Source organism: Penicillium bovifimosum (genome assembly GCF_028826915.1).
Source record: "Penicillium bovifimosum strain IBT 22155 chromosome Unknown utg000005l_segment0_segment0, whole genome shotgun sequence".
In the NCBI taxonomy this organism is placed as follows: domain Eukaryota; kingdom Fungi; phylum Ascomycota; class Eurotiomycetes; order Eurotiales; family Aspergillaceae; genus Penicillium; species Penicillium bovifimosum.
Window position 1 is genome coordinate 5,623,884 of NW_026622714.1, and position 22,588 is coordinate 5,646,471.

Below are 22,588 nucleotides of genomic sequence, written 5' to 3' on the forward strand. Positions count from 1 at the left end.
CTGTGATTTTGCAGTGCTCCATTTCGTTACGACATAATCGACATTCACTAGGGCTACCATGAGGAGAAAGGACGAGGTATAGAATAAGATACTTATCGCCATGCACTCTTGGATTCCATTTCTACCATATCTCCTTTTCCTGGTCTCCACATACGCATCAGGTGTCGAAGCAAGACGGGGTGGCGGAGGCGGAGATTCAGACGACTACTACACAGGCGACAATAGTGGTGGTGGCAGCAGCAGCGGCAGCACTGATAGCTGCCACACGCCAAGACATCCAACAGTCTGGAAATGGGATCTGATCTCCCGCAATGCAGATAACTACACCTCCGGCGGTGTCTCAGGCGAAGACACAAGCTACGATGGGTCATTCTTCAAGGGCGAAGCCTCCTTCCACTACACCATCACCGAGGATGAGATGTGTACTTACGGGAACATGCGGGGCACCGAGCATACCATGCAGATGCTCGGGTATGTCTGGGTTGGCCCGCAGGCACCGTACCCTGTTGGCCCAACCAACCCGATAATAATCGGATTCAAGGCATGGGAATCGAGCAAGCCATTGGACGAAATCGGGGACTCGTATGGCTATATCCAGTGGGATGAGGACGGGATTGCTTGTCCCAGTTATCCGGACCTGATCAGAATCACGACAACCTATGGATGGTTTGATTTTGATACGCGATCGTATGGGGCTATGGATGTGATGAATATGGCTATATCTGAGGCCCCGGGTCCCCATGACCAGGGCAGGGTACGATTCAACGCGACAATGCCGGATAAACTCGATCATGAAACCGACTTGCTTCTGAGAATTCCAGGATCGTATCAATGTACGAATGATTATGATTACATGTTCGATACTCCCCCCGAACGACTGGCTATGAATGGCTCCTTTACGAATACGACGTTCGACTTGACTCTATCGGGGAAGGGCAATGCATCGTCAGAAACGACAATTGAGAAGCGTCAATTGACCACTGAATTTCGCTTGACCTTCTCGGGAGTGTTTGACGGGGATAATTCCACGGAAAAGCTGAGTCTGCGACAGCCTGGTCAGCCGCTGGTCACGTGGGTAGCGAATTCTGGTCTGCGCCTTGTCTCGGTTGGTTGGATGACCGGTCTGATATGTCTCGGGGTTCTTATGGTGTTTATGTAGGTCAGAATTGTGATGATGAAGTTAGACAGATATTAATGATTAATCAATTCCTGTACATAAAAAAACAGGACTGGGAAGGAAGGACGCAGGAGAAAGAAAAAGATTATGAGGTAAAGACTAAGACTAAAGAGCGCTACGGCCGAACTCGAAGTCCTCCCATCGCGTGATAAGTCCTTGGCTCGCAGTCTGTGGAGAGGCTACGGGCGGGCAGTCACTCTGTGGCCTACACTGTGGAGAACCCCAAGCAGGGTCACGTGGCTTGGTCGAACCCTGGTCCCTGGCAGACCGGCACGTCCAAGTCCTCTGTGAGACACCCGCTCTTGGTAGAGTGTCGTAATAATTAGGATCCTGCAGGAGTCTGACATATCATGGAACTAAGCGCGGTACAATGTCTGCGATCCAAAAGACGAACGAATCGACATAGATTGTTCTCAACATTGAGGACAACAGACAAATCTTTATCTGCCCACTGGAACAGATTGGACTTAATTCCTCTCTCCCGGGCTTCCTGCAATCTCGGAGCATTGGGGAAAGTCCCTAGGTCTAGGTTGAGGGAAGGTTATCCACCTGATTCTCCTTGACATCCAATCGCTGATCTATTCTCGTCGCGTCAACCAAAGAGCAAATATAGAAGCTGCACGATTCTATAGATGTAATCACCCTAATTAGGATTAGTGCTATATGTCCAACTGGGTTTAGTGCATGATTTGTCCCGATCTTGCTCTTCCATTGCCTCAGTTACCTCAGCCGCCCCCGTTTACATAACTACTACTACTAGTAACTATCACCATGACATTCCGTTCTTTCTTCAGTTTCTTGAACTGGCCCGCGACCACTTGCCTTTTCTCGCCGTTCTGGTCTACTCCTTCCCAACTTCCGTATCCAAGTCTGCTGTTCCAAATTACTCCAGCTCCAAGATGTCTCCCCAACATTCACAAATCTCGGTCTCGAGCTCCTCAGACTCGGCGCACGACTCGTCGAGTCTATTTTCTCCCCGCGCATCTACGGCCTCTGTCTCGTCTCCAGACTCTTGTCTCGAGGGCTCCTTTTCAGCTAGGCAATTTGACCACCAGTCAGGGTTCACAGAATCTGTTTTGACTCTCCTCGAACAGTGGCATCAATCCACGTCTTCCGACACAGAATATACCTTCACCGAAGTACCTCTACACTGGGGCGGAGCAGTGTACGACGCGGTTGACGAGAAGTGGCGATTACGGTAAGTGACTCGTTAATGGCTCGTCAGTGGCTCTTGAAGGGCTGACCTGGGCAGCCTAACTTGGAATGCGGAAGCCCGAATTATCCGGGTGAAAATGCCCACTCTGGCACACGATTGTGTACACGTTTGGCTGCAGGAATGCCGGATGCTATGGTCTCACTCCCCTCTGAGCCTACCTGAGGTGTCCTTATTTCATTGTGGGAGTGGAACTACGATCGATCTACGCTATTCGCCATTACATCAGAGCAAAAAACAGCCTGATGCCTTTTTCCAATTGAATGGACCCAGCCTATATCCCTCCATCGCCTTCGAAGTGGGTTGGTCTGAGTCGGAGGAGGAACTAGCTGCGGACGCTGAACTCCTTTTACGAGGGAGTGGTGGCTTGACCCATATGGTCGTCACGGTGAAATGGACTGCCTCCTTAGACACTCGCACAGTGACAGGGACACTCCAAGTATGGAGGCTCAGTCAGCGGGAACAACCATTCATTTCCCATTCCCAGGTATGTTCAAGACCTCATGTCAGACTTAAAGTGATATAGTCTAACGAATACAGACCATATTCCCTGCTTCCAGCCCGCCGCAACCCCAGTACCTGGAATTCACCCTGGCCGATGTGTTCTTGTCGGCAGTACCGCAAGGTCGGAGTCCGACCGATGTCCTTCGCTGTGATATCAATTTGCTCCGGCGGTACGCTACTGAGGCTTTCCAGAAGATGAACTTCCGGCCGGCATAATGCCTAACCTTTGAGCAATCGCTTAGTTATCAGTTATAGCTTATACCAATATTATTATTCCTGATGCCAATATTATTATTCCTGATGCCTTTCTCTGATTGAATAGACCCAGCTTATATTTCACCATCGCCTTCGAAGTAGGTTTGTCTGAGTCGGAGAAGGAACTAGCTACGGACCGCGAAATAACAGCCGCCCTTTAGCATTAACGAGGGATTCTTTATCACGCATCATTAAGTGGCCGCTTGCGATATAGCCTTTCCCACGGCCCACCCTGCGGAAAATGACGGTCTCGACATCAGCCCGACCTGGAACCCTTGTATTGTCTTCCTGTTCCATACGAGGGGGGAAACGATGCGCTGAAATGGAAAGATATTGACCTATATATGGTCAAACACCCCGAATATCCTGATGCCCAAGTTCTTCTTATGAGGGCTAGGCACAGGTTCAACAAGGAAAGAGAAATCAAGGAGCCCCGTGAGTCCTAGTCTTAACCCACCAACTACGAGTCATTCTAACACAGAATTATTACACCGGCTCAGTATCATGTGCGGTTAGGTGCATTTTGGAAACGCAGACGTAGCTCGTTCTCGTAAGCCTCTTTATCTTTCAGCTTTTGCTCCATGACATTTTTAGTATCCACAGCCCAGTACTCGGATACTATTCTCGAGAAGTCTGATGGGTGATCGACTTGAGATGGCGCAAATTTTGGCTGAATATGGTCTTGGAAAAGGTTGAATAGGCCCTTGGTGCTGTCCAAAGCGTGGAAAAACCAAAAATTTCCAACTTTCCAGCCCTTTCTGAAATTTGTGCGGAACGCGCAGGTATTGAATAGAGGCGGAAATTGTTTCTCTTCCTGCTCAAAAACTTCCATGAATTTGTCATGTTCTTTGCTGAATGTGGCCAGGCATTCATCAAGAAGACAGTCTATAGTATGACCGGTCAACCAATACGGAGGGCGCAAGGTCTCAGCTGGAAGTGAGCATGTCCATTCAAGGTCGACTAGATATTGGATATGCCATTGATCGTCGACAAAGATATTGCTTGGGTGCAGTTCTGTGAAGCGGTAGAAGAACGGTCCTTGGCGGAATTCTCGGTTGGTGAAATGAGGCAGCAGCGCCCGCATGATGCTCAGATTCGCAACCTGGGCACGCCCGTCTTCCTCATCCTCGATAGAGTTCGGCTGGTGCCGTATACGGCTGTCGTGGCAGGACAAAATATCTAAGTAATATGAATCGGCTGATGGATATGTCAAATCCCTGCTGATGTTGGTCGGGACACCAGCATTTTCCAACTGATGAAGGCGAAGAGTGGGAGGCCGATTGGAAAGTTGTAATACTTCGTTTGAGTCTATCGTCCAAGCCCCTATCCGGGGCAATGGAATCTGGCTCAAGGAAAGCATAATGCGGGATAGGTTCCGATAGAGGTTAATTGTTCTTTCTGGATCATGTGGCACGTTCTGCCAAGTTTTTGACAACATCTGCACATCTGGCTCATCGATATAGTCCATGATGAGGTATCCGTGCTCCAGCACCTGTTGACGATTATGGATGACATAAGGGCAAGGTAGTGGAAATCCTAAGAGCCATGACACGCATCGCTAGAGGCACCAAATCGCCCTGATCATCACAGGCATGCTCTCGGGTGTGGTGAACTGTGAGCAATCACTGTTAGCCTCTAAGTTAAAGGTCCTGCTAGGTCTTTAGGACGTACAGTTTCACCTCCAGCAAATCCAAACCCCCAAAGGCGAGGAATCGGGATACCAAGGTGATGCTTTCGTATCCAAATGAAAGTGGCGGCCTCACAACGGAGTTTCTCATCGGCATCTCCAGGATAAGTTGACTCCCCCACCTTGTACGGCAGAGGAAACCGGATGAGGACACGCTTTAGTTGACCCCTTATTCCAATTGTCGACGTAAACGGGGATGCAAACGTTGAAGCTGCCATGCAACCACTCCCCCGGATATCCCAGACGACACTGATTGGATAGATATAGTCCCAAATGCTCTGGAACGAGTGCTGCAATGTCGTCGCGATGATTGAGGAGAAAGAGAAAGAAGTTGAACCGGGAATCTGGATAAGACACTTCGAGAAGCATATTCTCTTACTGCTCAAGTCCTTCTTCTAATGTTATAGAGCCCCGAAGTAGCGGAAGGGTTAATGCTTGACTTGTGATCACGGCGCAGAGAATGCTTTTGTAGAATGTAGATAGAACCTGATCTTTCCACATGTGTGATGTATACGCACAATACACAGAGTCAATGCCTGAAAACAACAGAGCACATGTCCAGTTACTAAATCCAGCTAGCCTTCCAGCTGAAACCCAACTACCTATTCACGTCACAATGACTGATCCAGGACCACGGTCCACGATATGGCTGTCGCCCCCACCGCGGCGAGTCCGAAGCTCGACCCAAGATATGGAGCCATGATGCAAGGCTGAATACATTGAGAACCAAAAGAGAACAATGGGGCTATATTCGACCGGTCTAGAATCTTTGATCTGTCCACGGCTTTCTTCCGGGCGTGTATCTAGGTTACATGGATCTGGATGATCTGGTGCTGAGAGAAGCTTAGCATCTTTGGCTTTGGAGAATCCATGGGAGAGATGAAGGATGTGTAGGTTGGGGATACATGAAACTACATTTGTAACCGTGAGTGAGGTGAAATCTCAACGTTATACTTTAGCATCAATTTGGACTGTATGTCTTGTGTTACTGGGGAAGAAGTTCGGAAAAACATGAGTCGCTTTTCTGTATAGCATCTATGGCGTCTATAGCATCTAAGTATATGAAGACAGGCGCGAAATGATCTCTTTTGATGGGTTGCAATTGAAGGAACAGAATAAAAGAACCCGAATCCAAGTCACTGCAGATGTTTTTTTCCAATCTGGTTCTGCTCCGTTTTGCTTTGTATGTTTTCTTGTTTTCTTTTCTTTGCTTTTTCGCCGCCATGGATCATCCTGGTCGTTCAACACACCGGATCACCCCAGAAATAACCCATATCAAGTTCCATATTCGGACCAGATGGGAAGAAAGAACCAGTAATCTGACCGGTGGCAGGGTCGTATGGGAAGCACTCGTCATACGAGTTGCAGCCCGAGAGATCCTTCTCCTGCTTAATGAACTGCCCGAGTAGATCCGGCGCCTCAAGACCATAGGGTTCTTGCATGTCGAGAGACGAAGGGTCGGGGTTGCCCATTGGCGAACAGGCGATGGGGTCCAGCTCTGCGGAAATAGCGTCGACTGCGACGTCTGCAGGAATACTCGCAGATGGATCGAATGCCACATCATCCGCCGGCGCTTCTTCTGTCGAGTCTGCGGTGCCAGGAACATCAAATAGAGAGTCTGACTCTTCGGCTCTGGGGAAATCGTTCACGTTGATTCCGATGCGTGGTGCCATACGACGGAGGAACCCGTCGCATAACTTCCAAGCTCTCTCAGATGCCATGTTGGTTTTCGACAGCGCCGACAGCCAGTCCAGGGCTTTCTTGGCAGCTTTAGACACCATTGTGGCTTTTTCGGGGACGTGTTGGGCCCGGAATGCCAGCTCAAGTAGGAGGACAGTAACTGCCTGCATCAGGTAGTGTAATGTACACCACCATGGCGACATGCGGTAGAGCAGTACTGCGTCTGGGGTGTCCGGGAATAGTGTAAGCATATGGCAAGCAGCCTCGACACATTCTGCTGCAGTCTTGGTGCAGAACTCATAAGTCTTGTCATCCTCGGTAGGTGATTGATCTAAGCGGCAAAGACATGACCGGGTGATTCCGATCTTGATGCTGTAGAACAAGAACGCGAGACCCATTCGCTGGCTTATGGGGCATTGGGAAGTCTGTGTCGAGGTAAAATCGTATGCCGCGGGAAGGTTCATGAACCATGAATCGATTTCCAGCATCAGGCTCTTGATGGTGAATTCGGTGCTTGCCCATGGGGACTGCAGTGCTTCTGGGCTGTAGAGTTTCACTGTCATCCGCTTGGAAATGCTAGTCAAAGAGGCCAGCTGTAGGAAGTAAAGTGAAGTGCAAGGCGGAAGGCTTTTGAGATACTCGGCTCGACTCATCTTTGGCTCGCTCTCAGTAGGCACATCGTTTGACTCAGAACCAGCTGTAGACTCTAGGTCTTCTGGGTTGCTGTTGGTGGGCACTCGTTCCAAAAGGCTGGACGTACGGAGTACAGCTGTGCCCATCAGCCGAGCAACCTCTTCTTTCTGGAAGTCGCATTCATCAAATGGAATGGGCATTGGCGTAGTGCAAGAGCTGTCAGTGACACATGATGGTCGCCCAGTCATGATGGTAAGTAGATGCTCCAGTGTATATAGCGACCACCACACCCGATAGCGGATCTCCTTGGAGGTGTCTGAGATGCTCGCGCCCACATTGCGCAGATGCAATCCAAGAGCAAGGGCCCCTCGAATAGCACTTCCGCATAGCTTCCAGGCTCTGCATAACAAACGCTGTGAGCATGTATATCGGCGGTTGAGAGTGTATTAGCTTACCGATTGATGTGTCCCGATGCAGTCAGATAGAACGAAGTAAGCCCTTCAACTTGCAATTGCTGTAGATCGGGATGGTGAAGAATCTGATCTTCTGAGCTCAGCGCCCGTGCCCTCGAGAAGTACATCTGATGATCATCATCCTCTTTCTTCCAGTCCGAGTTCGTCAGAAGTCCGTATTTTGCAGCAATGGCAAAGATGAGGTTCAGAATAGCAAGCCACTTATTGCCCGGCTTGAGGGAAGGCTGGCTGAAGAAGACCTGGAATTGGGGCACAAATGTCGAGACCCCAATGATTGGGAAGGAAGGATGCACCGACGTCAGATAGGCGTTGAGCATTTTGCTTGCTGTCTCCCGCGACGGGACGCCATACATATCACTCTGATCTGCAGTTGGAATATCCAGGTCGTCAAGATAGTAATTTGAAGCTACCACCCATGGCTCGCTTGAATTCTCCGGTCGAGGGGTCAGGGTCGGGGAGGGCAGACTGTTGTCGTCATCTGTTCTGGGAATCGTTCCAGGCCAAGCTTCGCATTCGCTATTGACCTCTTTGCTGAGTCTTTGGAGCCAAGTGATCTCTGAGCTCTTTCCAATGAATCCTGTTGCTCGGGCGGTTTCATCTCTGTTGAAGTCCTCCTCTGTCTGGTCGCCCAATTCCATAGGAGTGATAGACGATGCTCGGGAGGGCGGTGGCTCAGAACCAGTATGCCATGAGATTCTTCGCTCACCAGCTGCTCCGAGGCATGTTTCTGGATCCAATGCCACGTCAGGTGCAGACTCCTGTACAACATCAGGGAAAGTATTCATTGGGTGTGTATGGGATTCCATACCGCTGCCAAGGCAATGTTAACGAGCTGCTCATCAGAGACGCCGAAGCGATTGCTCAGCTTGCTGATGACATCTTCGTATGCCTGCACTTTTGCAGACAAGCTTGCTAATTGCCTTGGTTAGTGAACCCGAGTGTTAGTTAATCTTTGCAATGGCACCAGGTCTCGTGGGCCAGGACACATACCGCTTGGACTTCTCCCGTTTGCCATCGGTATAACAGCAGATGATTCCAGCCTCTCGACAGTTGCGGCATCCAGACTTATCCCCGGTGCATTTGGTCTTTCGTTGTCTGCAAGACTCGCATGCTCGGCGAACATGGCGGCGGTGAAACCGGCCAGGAGACGTGAAAGCAGACTCAGCTCCCTCCGCGAGTCGCGGGATGGCCATTTTCTTAGTTCCACCTTCAGGGTCACCTCGTTGGAGTTGAGATGCTGGGGTATCCTGTAGATAATTTTAATCAGATAACTCTTCTTGGAATTGGAATTGAGCATGATTTCACACTGACCACACTGGACAACTGATTACACGTATCTGCATCAGCGCACGATAATTTGAAGAGGCTCTGTTGATCACTCCACGGGGGAAGTGGATGTTGCTCATGGTGAACCACAAAAGCTATGATGAATGAAGCTGCTCATCGAACGTCAGTAAAATGTCCACCAAGAGGATCTGAAGCTGTTGTCTACTTACTTGTAGGAGTGAACAGAATTTAAACAATCCATAGGTCTGGGAAAGCTTCCGGTGTATATTGAGGTGACAATACCAGCAATTTGTTCTACCGCCGTATCTGTCAAGTCAAATACAATGCCACGAGGCCAGACGGAAGTCAATGGGAGGATTTATAGAAGAGCCCCAAGATTAGACCCATGAGAAGCATAGATCGGGGAACAGGAATGAGGGGAAGGGTCTCGAGCACCGTTGGTAATCGTGAGCTGGTCAAGTCGATACTTTGTGATGACGTCCTGCTCATTTAGGGCACTGAGTAAACGCGCAATATGGCCACCGTTCACCAGAATAGGAAAGGTTGCATGTGAGTTTGCCTCAGTCTCCTCGTAGGGCATGGGGCAAATTGTCCAACGTTTTCATGAGCAAAATAACTCCTTTCTGGTTATTGATCACGCTATTTGCCATCAAACAGATAGCTCATAAGGACTCGCATCTGTTTACCCCAAGGGATTGGCCGCATTGGCCCAACCAACGTATCCCCGCCCCCGGTGATCCATCTCTTGACAGCTCCAGCTATCGGTTGTTGGTACCGACTGGCTCTGGACTCCGATGCAGCAACCAAGGGTTGTGCTATAGAGATCGAACAGAGCGGCAACTCCCATTCAAGGAGACGCACACCTGAGATCGCCATTGAAGCTCCAAGTCGATTACCTCAAGGATATCACGAACAACACTCAACTCACGCGGCGTTAAATAAGCGATCTTCATCGAGATGAAGTAAATCCATCCTAATCAGCTGTCTCCACATAGTAAGTAGAGGCCCAGACCCGGGATTCGAAGTAAAACTGACGTTAGACGGTGGCGGCGCCAAGTTTAAGGTGGTTTGTCCCTGGTTGGCACTCAGGGCAGGACCTCATTCGGAAATTGGATAATGATTTCTCTGAGGGGACAGAAAGCTTGACGGCAATTCTCATTTGTTTTCCGCATTGGTGTGCCGTGTCTGTCTAGTATGATTGAGATGCGCTGCCAATAATTCTGACGTGGCCCAACTTACGTTCCAATGATCATAGCCTTCCATGCCCAGCCTTATGGCCTTGTTCGTTAGGCTTCCACCCCCGTTGTTTAGAACAGCACGTCAATTTGACAACGGATATTGGGCTCGACAGATATTTGAGAATTATATTACGATGGTGAGTGAAGAGGTTGATAAGAGAAAGAAATCAGGCATTGGCTTCACACGATCTTGGAAGAAATCAAAAAGGTAACACCACAATCCGAACATCATTAGGAACTCTATACAGTAGTAGTGCAAGCCCATTTTTACTCAATGAGGAAGTTTTCCGCAACACTTCGGACATCCTTTGAGAAAGCAACATTTTCGTCCATCTCCAGCAGGGAAACACTAGTGACGTCGACATCCACGAAAGGTTTAGTCTTCGAGAAACGAACACTCATGGGGAAGAAGTCGTTCTCGTCAGCATCGGTAGACTCAAACTCAAAGCTACCAGAGGCATTCGACTCATCAACAGCGCCCAAATTCCAGTCCAGACTGTCACCGGAGACCTCATAGACCGCATCAAAGCTAGATACGGCAGGCTCTGCCGTGCCGTATGGAATGGTAACAACCACATCGCGCAGACTGTCTTCACCGGTGAGCTCATACTCTACGGTCACAGTGGTGGAGTCGGAGCCCTTGTTGAGCCAAACAGTGAATGTGATGGGGAGGATATCGGCGTTGTCGGCCGAGCTGGCCACACGCCATCGGAGCACGCCGATAGAGTTGTTGGCAGGGAAGCGCTTGGTGGTGTCCTTCAGTTGAATCGCAGAAGAATTGGTGAAAAGAGCTTTGTCGACATTGGGGTGGGTGCGGAACTGTGCGCCATGTGTGGGGACAGCCTGGCAGTCGAGTCGGAGTTTGGTGAGTGAGGGATCAGTGATACGGAGCTGGAGGTCACCCTTAACCTCGAACGACTTCAAAGCTCCCTCCCGAGAAAGTGTAGCTGAGATCGTCTCAGCAATTGTGAGTTGAATGGGCTCCCGGTCGAAATTGAGAGACTCGCGTGCTGACGGAATATCTTGCACGGGAGCTGAAACTTGTGGAGCTACCAACGGGCTCTCCTCTTCAATTTCGGGGCCCATATCACCCCGGACCTTCTCGTAGATATCAGTTGCCTTAGACTTTTTGCCCAGTTGCATGCCCTTGCCGCGAGTGGGAAGTGGTCTAATGATCACACAGTTAGCAGTAGTCCCACATTGAGCAGATCCTGGATCAGCCAAACATACTTGGCAAAAGATTTCTTCTTCTCGGCCTCATATGAATCATAAGTGTCGGGCACTGAGGGGCGCGCGGGAGGTGTGTAGACAGGGTAGGACGGGGCTCTTGGGGCTGCGGAGCGACCTGAGCGAGCAGCTTCTTTACGCTGCATTTCAAGCTGCTTGGCTTTCCGCTTGCGCTCCTCACTAGCTTCCAGCTCCTTGTTCTATTCATGTGTCAGCCGCGCTCAACCTTTGGTGGTGAATCCATGACCTACCCGCTCAATAATCTCCTGAATTCTCTCCTCATGACTCTCCATTTCCAAGAAGGTCTTGATCTGAGACAAAGAAAGATTCTCCCGGTACCCTAGGGTCACCAATTCATCAAACGCGCTGAGGAGCTCAAAGGCATTGCGAAGAATCTCCCGCTCGTCCAGGCTTTTGCAAATGCTGGTAGTCACTTGCGCAAACAGATGGAGACTGTCAATATCTTGGAGAATGTTCGATTGGCGGTTGGTGATCAACACAATGTACAGCTCGTCCAATGGCTGGTACACGAAGCGCACGTTGTCTTGCTCGACGGTGGTATGCTGGGTTCCAGAGTCCGCAAGCTTGGGGAAGGAGGCGAGAAGGGCTTCAATTCGCGAACGAGATATCTCCCTGAATTGGCGAGAAAGGACCGCTTTGCCTCCGCGGGTGCAAATCGACGCTGCCAGAACGACCTATTGTGTTGATTAGTCCGACAGCCCCACGAATTGAGTGAAACAAACGCATACCATGATGAGGAGACGGCAGCACGAGAAGGGCAGATGAAGGACAGAGAAAGAGTGAATGTAGATACGAATTTGGAACTGAGATAGAGAAGCGTAGGGTGGACTAAAAGCGGACGTCCTGTTGTTGATGGTTGGCAGCGGTAGGGAGCTACTCTGTTCACTTCGGCGGCGGTTGGCCCGTGCACTCCTTTCGCTTAGTTGTTGGACCGGCACTTTCTCTTTCACTTCATCTTTTGCTCACGCGTCAAGTACACCCACAAAGTCTCAGCCCATTCTTGGTCTTACCTTGCTCTTACTTGGGGTATTTCCAAGCATAACTTTCTTTCGATTTGAACTCTCATTTTAACCGCTTTGATGGAATGTCCGTTCTGAACGTTTTGGCACTTACCACGACCCCTAAAGCACCTTTACGCACTTTCTTGCTATGACAACAGTACACTTGATTGCCGACACCCTGATGGAAGTCCCTGCTATGGATGATTCCATGGAAATGGCCTCGCCCTATCAAGGGCAGGCTGACGATTTCGACATCGATATCGACCTCATGGAAGACCAGCTTTCGAACATGGACAGTGATATGATGGGTGCGGAGGAATTTACGAACACCTCCCAACATGATACTCGCAACAATGACGCGATCTACGATGCCGACATGGCCGATGAACCCTCGGAAGGATCCATGATCGACGCTGACAACTACGCCGACGAAGACAACGACATCGACGTCCAATACGACGAGCCATATGAAGAGGAAATGATTGAAAGTGAGCCCGTCGCCCAGGCCGATATTGCTGTTTCCTCCATTCAACTTGATTTAATGGCTAGCAATGAGAATGCTGCTGGTCCTGTTCAGGAGGATGCCACTATCCCTATTGCGGAACCACTTGAGGCAGCACCCCAAGATTCAAATGACGCTGTAGAAATTGCCCCAGCTCAACACGGAGCTCCTGTCTCCGGAGCTGACGACCCTGGCACACAGGCCGAGTTGAGCACGACTATTGATGGTCTTCCCACGGAACCGTCCGCAATCGTCAAGAATACCGATATCAGTGGTAACCACGAAAATCCAGAACTTGTTGGAAAAGCCAACGAAGTCTCGCAACCTTCTGTGTCGGAGACCGAGGTAAGAACTGCGTCCAACGAGGGCTTGGAGACCAGCCAAATCAAGAGTTCCCCTCAGAGAGGTCGGATTGATATCAAGGCCGATGCCACTGTGCATCCAGAAGTCCAGCCTGAGTCCGAAGAGAATCACAAGGCTGCGCCCACGGAGGACTCTCTCCACAACGTTACATACACGGATGAAACTCTACACCCAGTGAAAATCCTGTACCAAAACTCCGAGATCGCTCTTTTCCCTCCCCTTGAGGGAGATTCGGCAGAGACATTCTTCCTTCCGGATGAAGATGTAGCCTATGACAACATTGGTGAATTGTTCAAGCAACTGCGAGAGGTCCTTGAGGACTCCGTTGGAACTGACGTCCTGGTCATTGACGTCGACCCCCTCGGCATCCAAATGACAGAGGTAAGCTCCCAATCAACCTACCCCCATTGAATAAATCGCTAACCGGCTGCCCTTCTAGGACTCGTCCCATACATCTCAAGTTACGCTGTATCAGATCCTCGACCTTTACCTTCGACTTTGTCGCAACGATGGCATTGACGAGCCTGATGCCCTTTACCTTACACTGAGCAGCAAGCGTGCTTTCTCGGATGAGATATTAGAACTCAATACCGCCGCAATCGCTGGAAAGACACTTTCTGAGCTTCAATCCGAACTTCACTCTTGGGATGAGTACGACGAAGCCGGGCCAGGCTCCGAGGAGGATCCTGAAGCCCGTGGTGCGGAAGAACATGAAGATGAACTGTACTACACCGGCGAGGTTCAAAAAGAGGATACGAGTCGCGACACCCAACCAGTTGCAGGGCCTGAAGGAGAGGAGGCTAGCGCTCAGGCTCCGGTTGCATCCCAGACAGAGACCGGCCGTGCACAGGATGAGAATGGAACCGCTTCTGGCGAACAGGAGGCGGAGTCTGCAGCTGAGTCTGCAATCCATGCCATCCAGCCCCAAAGCGAGGAACTGGAACAACACGAGGAATACAGGGATAACCAAGCTGCTGAATACCATGATGGTCCTGACGGTCCCACAGAAGAGCATTATGATTCCGACGGTCCGCATAGCGATTCGAGTGCCACGGTAGCTGGCTTCACTGGAGAGAGTGAGATCAAAGGTAGCATCCACGATGCTTCTTTGGAACATGGACATGTTGGTACGGGCCAAAATGACAACGGGAATCACTACGAAGAGGACCATGGAAATGGCGAACTCGAGGGTGAGGAGTATCAGGAACATGAACACATGAGCCCGTATGAGGATCCAGGAGTTTCTCAGGCAGATATTACCGTTGGCGAAACTGGTGATGCTGAGATTCAAAAACCTGATGACCAGGTGCCTGTCCTCGATGAAGAGGACGCAGACGAATTAGATGCCCCGCCGACGAATGAGATCGTTCCGACTGGTGACGCTGACATTCAACAACCTGAAGACCAGGTGTCTGTCCCCGACGAAGAGGACGCAGATGAATTAGATGCCCCACCTACGAACGAGATCGTTCCGACTGGTGCTGCTGAAATCCAAAAACCTGATGACCAGGTGCCTGTCCTCGATGAAGAGGTCGCAGATGAGTTAGATGCCCCACCGACGAACGAGATCGTTCCGGCTGTTTCCTTACAGGGTGGAAACGACGATGTTTCCCAGGACCAGACCGCTCGATCGCTTCGCGGCGAATTGCAGGATGCCTCTGGCACCAAGGAGCAAACGCCGGAGCCCACAAATGATTTACCTGGAAGCGCCGAAGAGCTACTACAGACTCCCCTTGGAGTTAAGGAGAGTGATACCCTCGATGACTTCGAAGGCATAGATTATGATGAGCTCGAAGATGGATCCGTTGCCTCTGCTACAGCTGGAGATGAAGACGCCGACGAACAGGAGTTCGATCAAAACGAAAACCATTTCGGCGACTACGAGACTTATGTCGAAGAAACGGAGGCCGTAGAGGTGTCCGGAGACCCCTCCTTGACAGACTCCCCCAACAATAACATGTCTTCCAAACGGTCCCGCGAAGATGAAGATGACTGGGACTTGGAGGAACCCACTCTCGAGACCAAACGTCGCCGCCCTTCGTAAAGCTTGCTCTTGTCTTCTCATTCCCGGAATTTTCTTTTCACGACTTCTGATCCGCCATGTCTCGTGGGCAGCCAGTCTGGAGATCAATGGCTCGCTTCATCCGTCTAATTCCTCTTCAACGTACTAATATTCATACTTGCCAGCAACGACCTCGACCGGTGGACGGAGTGTCCCGTTTGGCAGCTAACAAGAAACAGGTATGTTCGACCCCTTCCCCAGCAAGCGCACGCCCTTCGAGTTTTCGGAGTGTGCAGCCTCTTTCCCATCTCGCGCCCGGATCCAATTCCAGGTGCCTGCGGCGCATGACCCAATTCACAATTGCCCACCATTTTGCTCTTTGAGATTCCTTCTTCTCTTGTCTTCATATGCTTCCCCTGCGATCCAATTACGATACCTCCCCGGTCTTTCGGGCAAAACTTCTGTTTGGTGTTTTGGGCGCCCGTTTGGGCTGTGTGTTTTTTAATTGCAACCCCTTTAGGATCTGGCGATTCGGTGCATTGGCGCGAGGGATTAGTTTACCTATTGGTAGCATTCTTCAATGAATCTTTTGCCCTACACGAAACTCCGGTGTGTGTTAGCTATCACGTATAACCTGGAAGGTGTATATGCCATAAACTTGCCCCATATTAGTTCCCTTCGTCTTATAGATCGCCATTGTACTAGTATATCCATTTTCGTCTAGCTATGAGGATAATATCCAGGTGGCTCCCAGGGCCTATGTATAGAAACACATGCCGCATTCGGCCCGAGCTGAAACGCCGATCTTGGCTTCATTTCAGGGTCCAATTGAATTGGTTGAATCCAATACTCCGTACCTTGGCAGAATACAAAATACAAGGAGAGTCAGAGACTGTACAACAATCCAAGTGACACGTACACAGTAGTCGATGAATGGGAGATAGGACAGATACAAGGTAACATTGTTGACGGTTATTAGCCTCTCCCGGTTCAAGGTCCACCGGGCTCTTATGGGGCATTTCTATTTCTGCGCTCGGATCAACAACAGTTACGACCTAGACTCATCTTATTCACATTTAAGAAAGAAATAAAAATTCATAAAATTCAAAGTTATCATACATGTACAATTGTAAGCCCCTTCGGAACCTCCAGAGCCCTCTCAACCGTTGTTACGCGTCCCGATCGGCCTTGAAACGGAACCCCACCGCACGCAGGCACAAACACCTTTGTCTTCATCATCTGCCGCATTTTCATCCTCCTTACTCATCCTACATTGCAGAATCTCGGGCTGGCTCGTCTTTCTGGCTCACTGACATTCGTCATTCCCTTCACTTTTTTTGTTCTTTCCCCCCCTTTGACCTTCGTCCCTAGGGCCAAGCCCATTACCGATTCCTCCCTTCGCTCACCCGAGTCTCTCGCTCATTCCCCAATTCACTGCCACACTGGAGGTCTTTCGACAGTAGGAGCACTCGGCTCCTAAGATATCAGCTACGTCAAGATGGTTCCAGACAAGTATGGCTCCCGCAATTCCCTTTGAATTGGCCCCGACAACAAACTGGCCACGGGCTAACTTGGTCGCGCACTGCGCCTCTATAGATATGTTGGGCTCATTTTAGCCATTGTATCGACTATGGCGATCGGTACGAGCTTCGTTATCACCAAAAAGGTCGGTCTGCCACGAATCCCCCGGAAAATGGACACGCTGGTTGGAGACTGCGGAGCTTCGGTCAAAAGTGATGGAAATCGGATCAGACTGGCTAACGGGTTCAAATACAGGGATTGATGCAGGCCTCCGAACGCCATGGATTCGAAGGAGAAGGATTTGCATATCTGAGAAGTCCGGTGTGGTGGGGTGGCATAGTGACACGTACGGAACACAATGGCCAGATCTCCCGTTAGGACCAACAGGATGCTAATCGGCTTATAGTCGCCCTCGGTGAAGTCGCCAACTTTGCCGCATACGCCTTTGCGCCTGCGATTCTGGTCACGCCCCTGGGCGCTCTGAGTGTTCTTATCGGGTAAGGGATTTCAGTCAGCGAGGCACATAATCACATAGCTGACATCGCGCAGTGCGGTCTTGAGTTCTTACTTCCTCAACGAAAAACTCGGCGTATTAGGGAAATTGGGCTGCGCGCTTTGCTTGCTGGGGTCGGTCGTCATCGTTCTTCATGCGCCTCCGGACAAGCAGGTTGAAACAGTCAATGAGATCCTTGGATATGCCGTCCAGCCAGGTACGAAAATACGGTCAATACCCGGCGCCGAGAACTTCTGCTGACTTTTGCGATCAGGGTTCCTTTTCTACTGTTTGACAGTTGCAGTCTTCTCAACCGTGATGATCTATCGAGTTGCGCCGCTCTACGGCAAGAAGAACCCCCTCATCTACATCTCGATTTGCTCAACCGTTGGATCGGTTTCCGTCATGTCCGTCAAGGCCTTCGGCATTGCAGTGAAATTGACCCTAGGAGGCAATAACCAATTTGTCCACGCATCCACCTACGTCTTCGCCATTGTGACCGGATTCTGCATTCTGACTCAGATGAACTACTTCAATAAGGCTTTGAACTCTTTCTCCACCTCAATGTGAGTGTGAGGACCTAATCAGGCGAAAGATCCGAAGCTAACACAATGTCTTCAACAGTGTGAACCCGCTTTACTATGTCACCTTCACGACCGCGACCCTCTGTGCCTCGTTCATTCTTTTCAAGGGATTCAACACCACGGACGCCGTCAACACGATATCCCTGCTTTGTGGCTTCCTCATCATTTTCACCGGCGTTTACCTCCTCAACCTCTCGCGACATGACCCCGATGGACACAGCTTGGTGAACTCTAAACTGGACGAAGATGGGGTACCAACGGATGCTTTGACGAGCTTCCAGACTAGGCGCTCTATGCAATCCCGCCGAAGCTCATCAAGCGCATATCATGGAAACAGCGATCGCGAAGGGCTCATCCACGCTTATGACATGGAGAATGGAATTGGCATGAGCACCTTGACAGAAACAGTTGATGGGGGGGCAGGTCCAACCTTCCAGCGGACTGATACGCAGACTGCAATGCATACCAAGCGGAACAGTCAGCTGTGATTTCGGTGATGCCGAGGTTCGGTTCCGTCGTCTGATCACAAGGCCATCTGAGATGTTTCTTCCTTACACAGTCGACTGCTCGAAAGCTTTCCTTCCACGGGCTTGATCTCCACTTGTATTTTTACTGTTCTCCGACGAAAGTGCCAAAGCTGCATTATGACTCGGGCGAACCCATCAGGCACTGGACCTGTCTGTATGAACGACTGGATATGACTCTGGGTTTCTCTGGATGGTTGCGATTTCTGGACTTTTTTTTGGTTTCTCTCCTGTTCCTTTATTTTCTCCGTGATATGACAGGAGACTTGTATATATTTGTTTATGTTGGATCTCAGAATAGATTGGCAATGTATTCAGAGTGGGGCTGGGCCGATGATGTATTTGCAGGTCAGCTGTCGAACATGCCATTCCAAGATTCTTGCCCTCAACTTCAGTTCTCTTTCTCCAATCACCTCAGTATTTAAATGCTTCCATGTCCTTGGATATACCTATAGCTTCTTGAGGGCTAGTTAGACGCCAAGGGCAGTCGTGTGATTTGTTCCGGATCTTGAATCGCGGGGAACCAGCGCGATGCCCACTTTATTGCGCAAGTTGGCCGTCGTCGCCGCGGTTGATGGCCTCATACTGCATGCGCAAGCCAACGGTGCGCGGCATAATACCGGAAGTGACAATGAGACCTCAGCTATCCGAATTGATTATAAGACGAACAAAATCACAGCGCTGCCTACTTCTGCCTCGGAATCACTCGACGGAAAGGACGCCTTGGAGGCCTATGGTTTAGTGGGTATGTGGATGATGTGGGTGAACTGAGCGAAGAAGACGGTAGACTAACCAGATGATTCTGGCTACAGGTCTTTTGTCTGTCGCTTCATACTCATTCATCATTTCCATCACGCAGCGCCAGCAGGTGGCACAGATTCAAGGCCACCCGATCTATACCGTAACCAACGTCGCGATTATTCCGACCACGTCCCAAGCAGATGCCTCCCGCGCAATCGCCCAAGCTAAGAAAGAATCATCGCAGGAGGAGGCTGCCTTTGACTCGTCTTCAGACGAAGATGACCTTCCCGACAACGAAACTGACACAGCCGAGGCGGAGGCGGAGATCGGCAGCTTGCCATCGTCGCCCACCCGCAGCACACCTCACGCCCGCGGGAACAGTGTCAGTAGTATCGCCGAAGATGTGCTTGTGAAGAAGGTCCGCTTTGGCAGGTTTGCCGCCAATTGGCTGTCCCGCAGGAACCTGGGCTTGCCTAGACCAGGCGCTCTGGAGCCGGACGTACCAGACTCTCCCTTTGATGGAGCTTCCCGCTCTTCTGGCGACGCCAGTGAGGCAGCGCATGATGCTATGGAAGAAGTTCTCGCTGAAGGGGTTGAGGCTCAAAGCAAGGCTGAAAACCCCAAGTACGGGCAAGCTGCGGAATTGTTACCGAAGCTGCTACGGTATACGAAGCTTTTGTTTGCATCGCATAACTTTTCCTTTGCATACGATTATGATCTTACACGCTCTTTGCATATGCAGGAAGCTCGGAGAGATCGACTTCCTCTCCACAAATTGGTGGATCCATTGGTATGCGTGATCCATGGCCTTGCAGGATATCTGCCGCGAGGCTTTGCTTGCTGACCGAGTCATAGTACTTTTGGAACAGACATTTGATGAACGCATTTATCGATCATGGAGCTCATGGCTTTGTTCTGCCGCTCATTCAAGGTTTTGTCGGTCAACGAGAATTTACAGTCGCTGGCGCTGGAAAGAAGCAATCGAAAGACTCCTCAGAGGAACTATCTGAAGGTCGAATTCTCGGTGAAAAGCATGAGGCTGAAGCTGCCGAAGTTGATGACAGCAAGCGTGACTACCTTTTGACCCTCATCTCTCGACGGTCCGTCAACCGACCGGGTCTTCGCTACCTGCGCCGTGGTGTTGACGACGAGGGCAACACTGCCAACACAGTGGAGACTGAGCAGATCCTCTCAGTGCCGGATTGGGCTCCTTCTCACTCCGCCTACTCTTATCTGCAGATCCGCGGTTCGATCCCTCTCTACTTCTCTCAGTCACCATACGCATTGAAGCCAATTCCCGTGCTCCATCACTCTGCAGACACCAATCTGCTTGCCTTCGGCCGACACTTCCGAGAACTCAGCCGACGATACGGGAAAGTTCAAGCAGTTTCTCTTATTGACAAGCTCGCAGGTGAACTGAAGCTAGGAGAGCAATATGAAAGATATACCGAATCATTCAACGCTGCAGGTGGCATTGACGGGACCCCGGTGCAACTGGAATGGTTTGACTTCCATCGCGAATGCCGGGGTATGAAGTTCGAAAATGTATCGCGGCTGGTCGATCGTCTGCAGGATACTTTGAACGAATTCTGCTACACCATTGTCACTGACAATAGTATACTGCAAACCCAAAAGGGCATCATCAGGACCAATTGCATGGATTGTCTCGATCGCACTGGTGTTGCTCAGTGTGCATTTGGCCAATGGGTCCTTGAACATCAGCTTGAGAACGAAGGAATTGACATTGATCTCGGCGGTGACTCTGCTACTCGATGGTTCAATACGCTTTGGGCAGACAACGGGGATGCCATCTCCAAGCAGTATTCATCGACCGCGGCTCTGAAAGGAGATTACACTCGCACACGCAAGCGAGACTATCGGGGTGCCCTCAATGATTTTGGGTTGACCCTCTCCCGCTATTATAACAACATAGTCAACGACTTCTTCTCCCAAGCTTGCATCGACTATCTCCTAGGCAATGTCTCAACGCAGGTCTTCGACGAGTTCGCCATTGAACTTCAGACCACGGATCCAGGGGTCTCAGTCCAAAAGCTTCGCCAGAATGCCATTGACACCAGCTGCAAGATCGTCATCAGCAGCCCGTCCGAAGAATTCCTAGGCGGCTGGACCATGTTGACACCCCGTCAACCAAATACTCTTCGTACCCTGCCTTTTGAGGAATCAGTTCTGCTGTTAACCGACGCCGCGGTCTACAGCTGCCGCTTTGACTGGGAGACCGACAAAGTTCGCTCATTTGAACGGATTGATCTGCGCTCTATCTCCCGCATCCACTATGGTACATATATCACGTCCATTTTGACAGATAGTCAAGCCAACGAGGAAAGCAACGTCGGTCTCGTCATTGTCTACCGCGATGGGGACATCAACACTCTCCGTGTCAACACTCGGTCCCTACAAAGCGATGTCGATCTAAGCACCTTGGAGACCACCACAAGTGCCAACAGTGAATGGGACCTTGTCTCCTGGCTGCGTGGGAGCAAGCGTTCCGCGACTCGCTTCGTCGCATTCAAGGGTCTACCACTGTTGAACTCAGTATCCAGTTCGAGGCTTGGTGCTAGCGCAGCAACAGTTCGTGAGAGGGATCGGATCCGTTCGATCTGCTTGGATATTGAGCGGGCTATGTTTGCAGGCCAGGGTCGTGATATTGATGCAGCTTCTGCTGTGGAGGAGTCTGATATCATATCCTCGGCTGATGCCAAAAAGAGGACTGGATGGTTGGAATATCTTGTCTATGATCTGAAGAAGATGGTTTGGGCATGATATTCGAAGCTGAGTTTGCAGTCTTTGCACATATGCGTGGCATTGTCCTGATACATGCCAAGGTGTTACACGGGTCTCTTTAGGCACCGTTTTGCAGACTATGGCACAGGCTTCTCTGTCAAGCGCACATACATCGATTAAAGGATCTACGAATGGCTTCGTCGCTAAGATCTATTATAATGATACAGTTGGGATTGGCATTAGTGTAATTTGTAAAGCAGCAGCCAGAGTGTGTGTATGTTAACAATGACGAGCAAGTATCTTATTGTACTGGAAGTCCGGGATAAGACCATAAGACTGAACACAGATAAGGCTATCTCCATGAAATTCAATATCCGCAGGTAGTGAAGAGGGAGAACCGGGATTCTTTGACGAATTAAGTCACTCATAGGTAGACCTTGAATATTCTAAGCGGCGGCTCCCGCCATATCTTGTCATTCGTGACTTCCCTTTGACACATACTCTCCTCTCCACCTTCCTTCATCACATATCAACATGATATTCATCCCTTTGATCGAGATTCGTCACCGCCAGGCCGCCTGGACTCCCTGGAGAACGCCCTACATAAGGAATAAATAATATCCGATGATGAAGATTACGATAACGATGGATGCCTTGATGCCTTCACTCCTCATCAGTTACTGGTCATCAGTTACTGGACTTGTCTTCTTTGATACTACA

The 22,588-nt window shown here is 50.2% G+C and overlaps 8 protein-coding genes across 8 annotated transcripts; 5 read left to right on the forward strand and 3 right to left on the reverse strand.

Moving 5' to 3' along the window:
* Positions 1–100: 100 nt before the first annotated feature.
* On the forward strand, positions 101–1,159 carry N7515_007366 (uncharacterized protein; the record flags this gene model as incomplete). Its single annotated transcript, XM_056668110.1, has 1 exon — positions 101–1,159. One exon carries the CDS (start codon positions 101–103, stop codon positions 1,157–1,159), a length of 1,059 nt encoding a protein of 352 aa, XP_056521706.1.
* A 917-nt stretch (positions 1,160–2,076) lies between these two features.
* On the forward strand, positions 2,077–3,110 carry N7515_007367 (uncharacterized protein; the record flags this gene model as incomplete). Its single annotated transcript, XM_056668111.1, has 3 exons — positions 2,077–2,375; positions 2,664–2,877; positions 2,931–3,110. The coding sequence occupies 3 exons, from the start codon at positions 2,077–2,079 to the stop codon at positions 3,108–3,110; spliced, it is 693 nt and encodes a 230-aa protein (XP_056521707.1).
* A 541-nt stretch (positions 3,111–3,651) lies between these two features.
* N7515_007368 (uncharacterized protein) lies at positions 3,652–4,617 on the reverse strand (the record flags this gene model as incomplete). Its single annotated transcript, XM_056668112.1, has 1 exon — positions 3,652–4,617. One exon carries the CDS (start codon positions 4,615–4,617, stop codon positions 3,652–3,654), a length of 966 nt encoding a protein of 321 aa, XP_056521708.1.
* A 1,460-nt stretch (positions 4,618–6,077) lies between these two features.
* On the reverse strand, positions 6,078–8,919 carry N7515_007369 (CeGAL family transcription factor; the record flags this gene model as incomplete). The annotated part of the gene is made up of 4 exons (XM_056668113.1): positions 6,078–7,548; positions 7,605–8,380; positions 8,431–8,534; positions 8,613–8,919. The coding sequence occupies 4 exons, from the start codon at positions 8,917–8,919 to the stop codon at positions 6,078–6,080; spliced, it is 2,658 nt and encodes an 885-aa protein (XP_056521709.1).
* Positions 8,920–10,414: 1,495 nt separating this feature from the next.
* On the reverse strand, positions 10,415–12,126 carry N7515_007370 (coatomer subunit delta; the record flags this gene model as incomplete). The annotated part of the gene is made up of 4 exons (XM_056668114.1): positions 10,415–11,315; positions 11,378–11,574; positions 11,626–12,069; positions 12,124–12,126. The coding sequence occupies 4 exons, from the start codon at positions 12,124–12,126 to the stop codon at positions 10,415–10,417; spliced, it is 1,545 nt and encodes a 514-aa protein (XP_056521710.1).
* A 418-nt stretch (positions 12,127–12,544) lies between these two features.
* On the forward strand, positions 12,545–15,305 carry N7515_007371 (uncharacterized protein; the record flags this gene model as incomplete). The annotated part of the gene is made up of 2 exons (XM_056668115.1): positions 12,545–13,642; positions 13,701–15,305. The coding sequence occupies 2 exons, from the start codon at positions 12,545–12,547 to the stop codon at positions 15,303–15,305; spliced, it is 2,703 nt and encodes a 900-aa protein (XP_056521711.1).
* Positions 15,306–16,893: 1,588 nt separating this feature from the next.
* Positions 16,894–18,349, forward strand: N7515_007372 (DUF803 domain membrane protein; the record flags this gene model as incomplete). Its single annotated transcript, XM_056668116.1, has 6 exons — positions 16,894–16,989; positions 17,040–17,130; positions 17,191–17,281; positions 17,334–17,494; positions 17,552–17,843; positions 17,902–18,349. The coding sequence occupies 6 exons, from the start codon at positions 16,894–16,896 to the stop codon at positions 18,347–18,349; spliced, it is 1,179 nt and encodes a 392-aa protein (XP_056521712.1).
* Positions 18,350–18,916: 567 nt separating this feature from the next.
* N7515_007373 (uncharacterized protein) lies at positions 18,917–21,907 on the forward strand (the record flags this gene model as incomplete). The annotated part of the gene is made up of 3 exons (XM_056668117.1): positions 18,917–19,130; positions 19,198–19,916; positions 19,982–21,907. The coding sequence occupies 3 exons, from the start codon at positions 18,917–18,919 to the stop codon at positions 21,905–21,907; spliced, it is 2,859 nt and encodes a 952-aa protein (XP_056521713.1).
* Between the last annotated feature and the right edge of the window lie 681 nt (positions 21,908–22,588).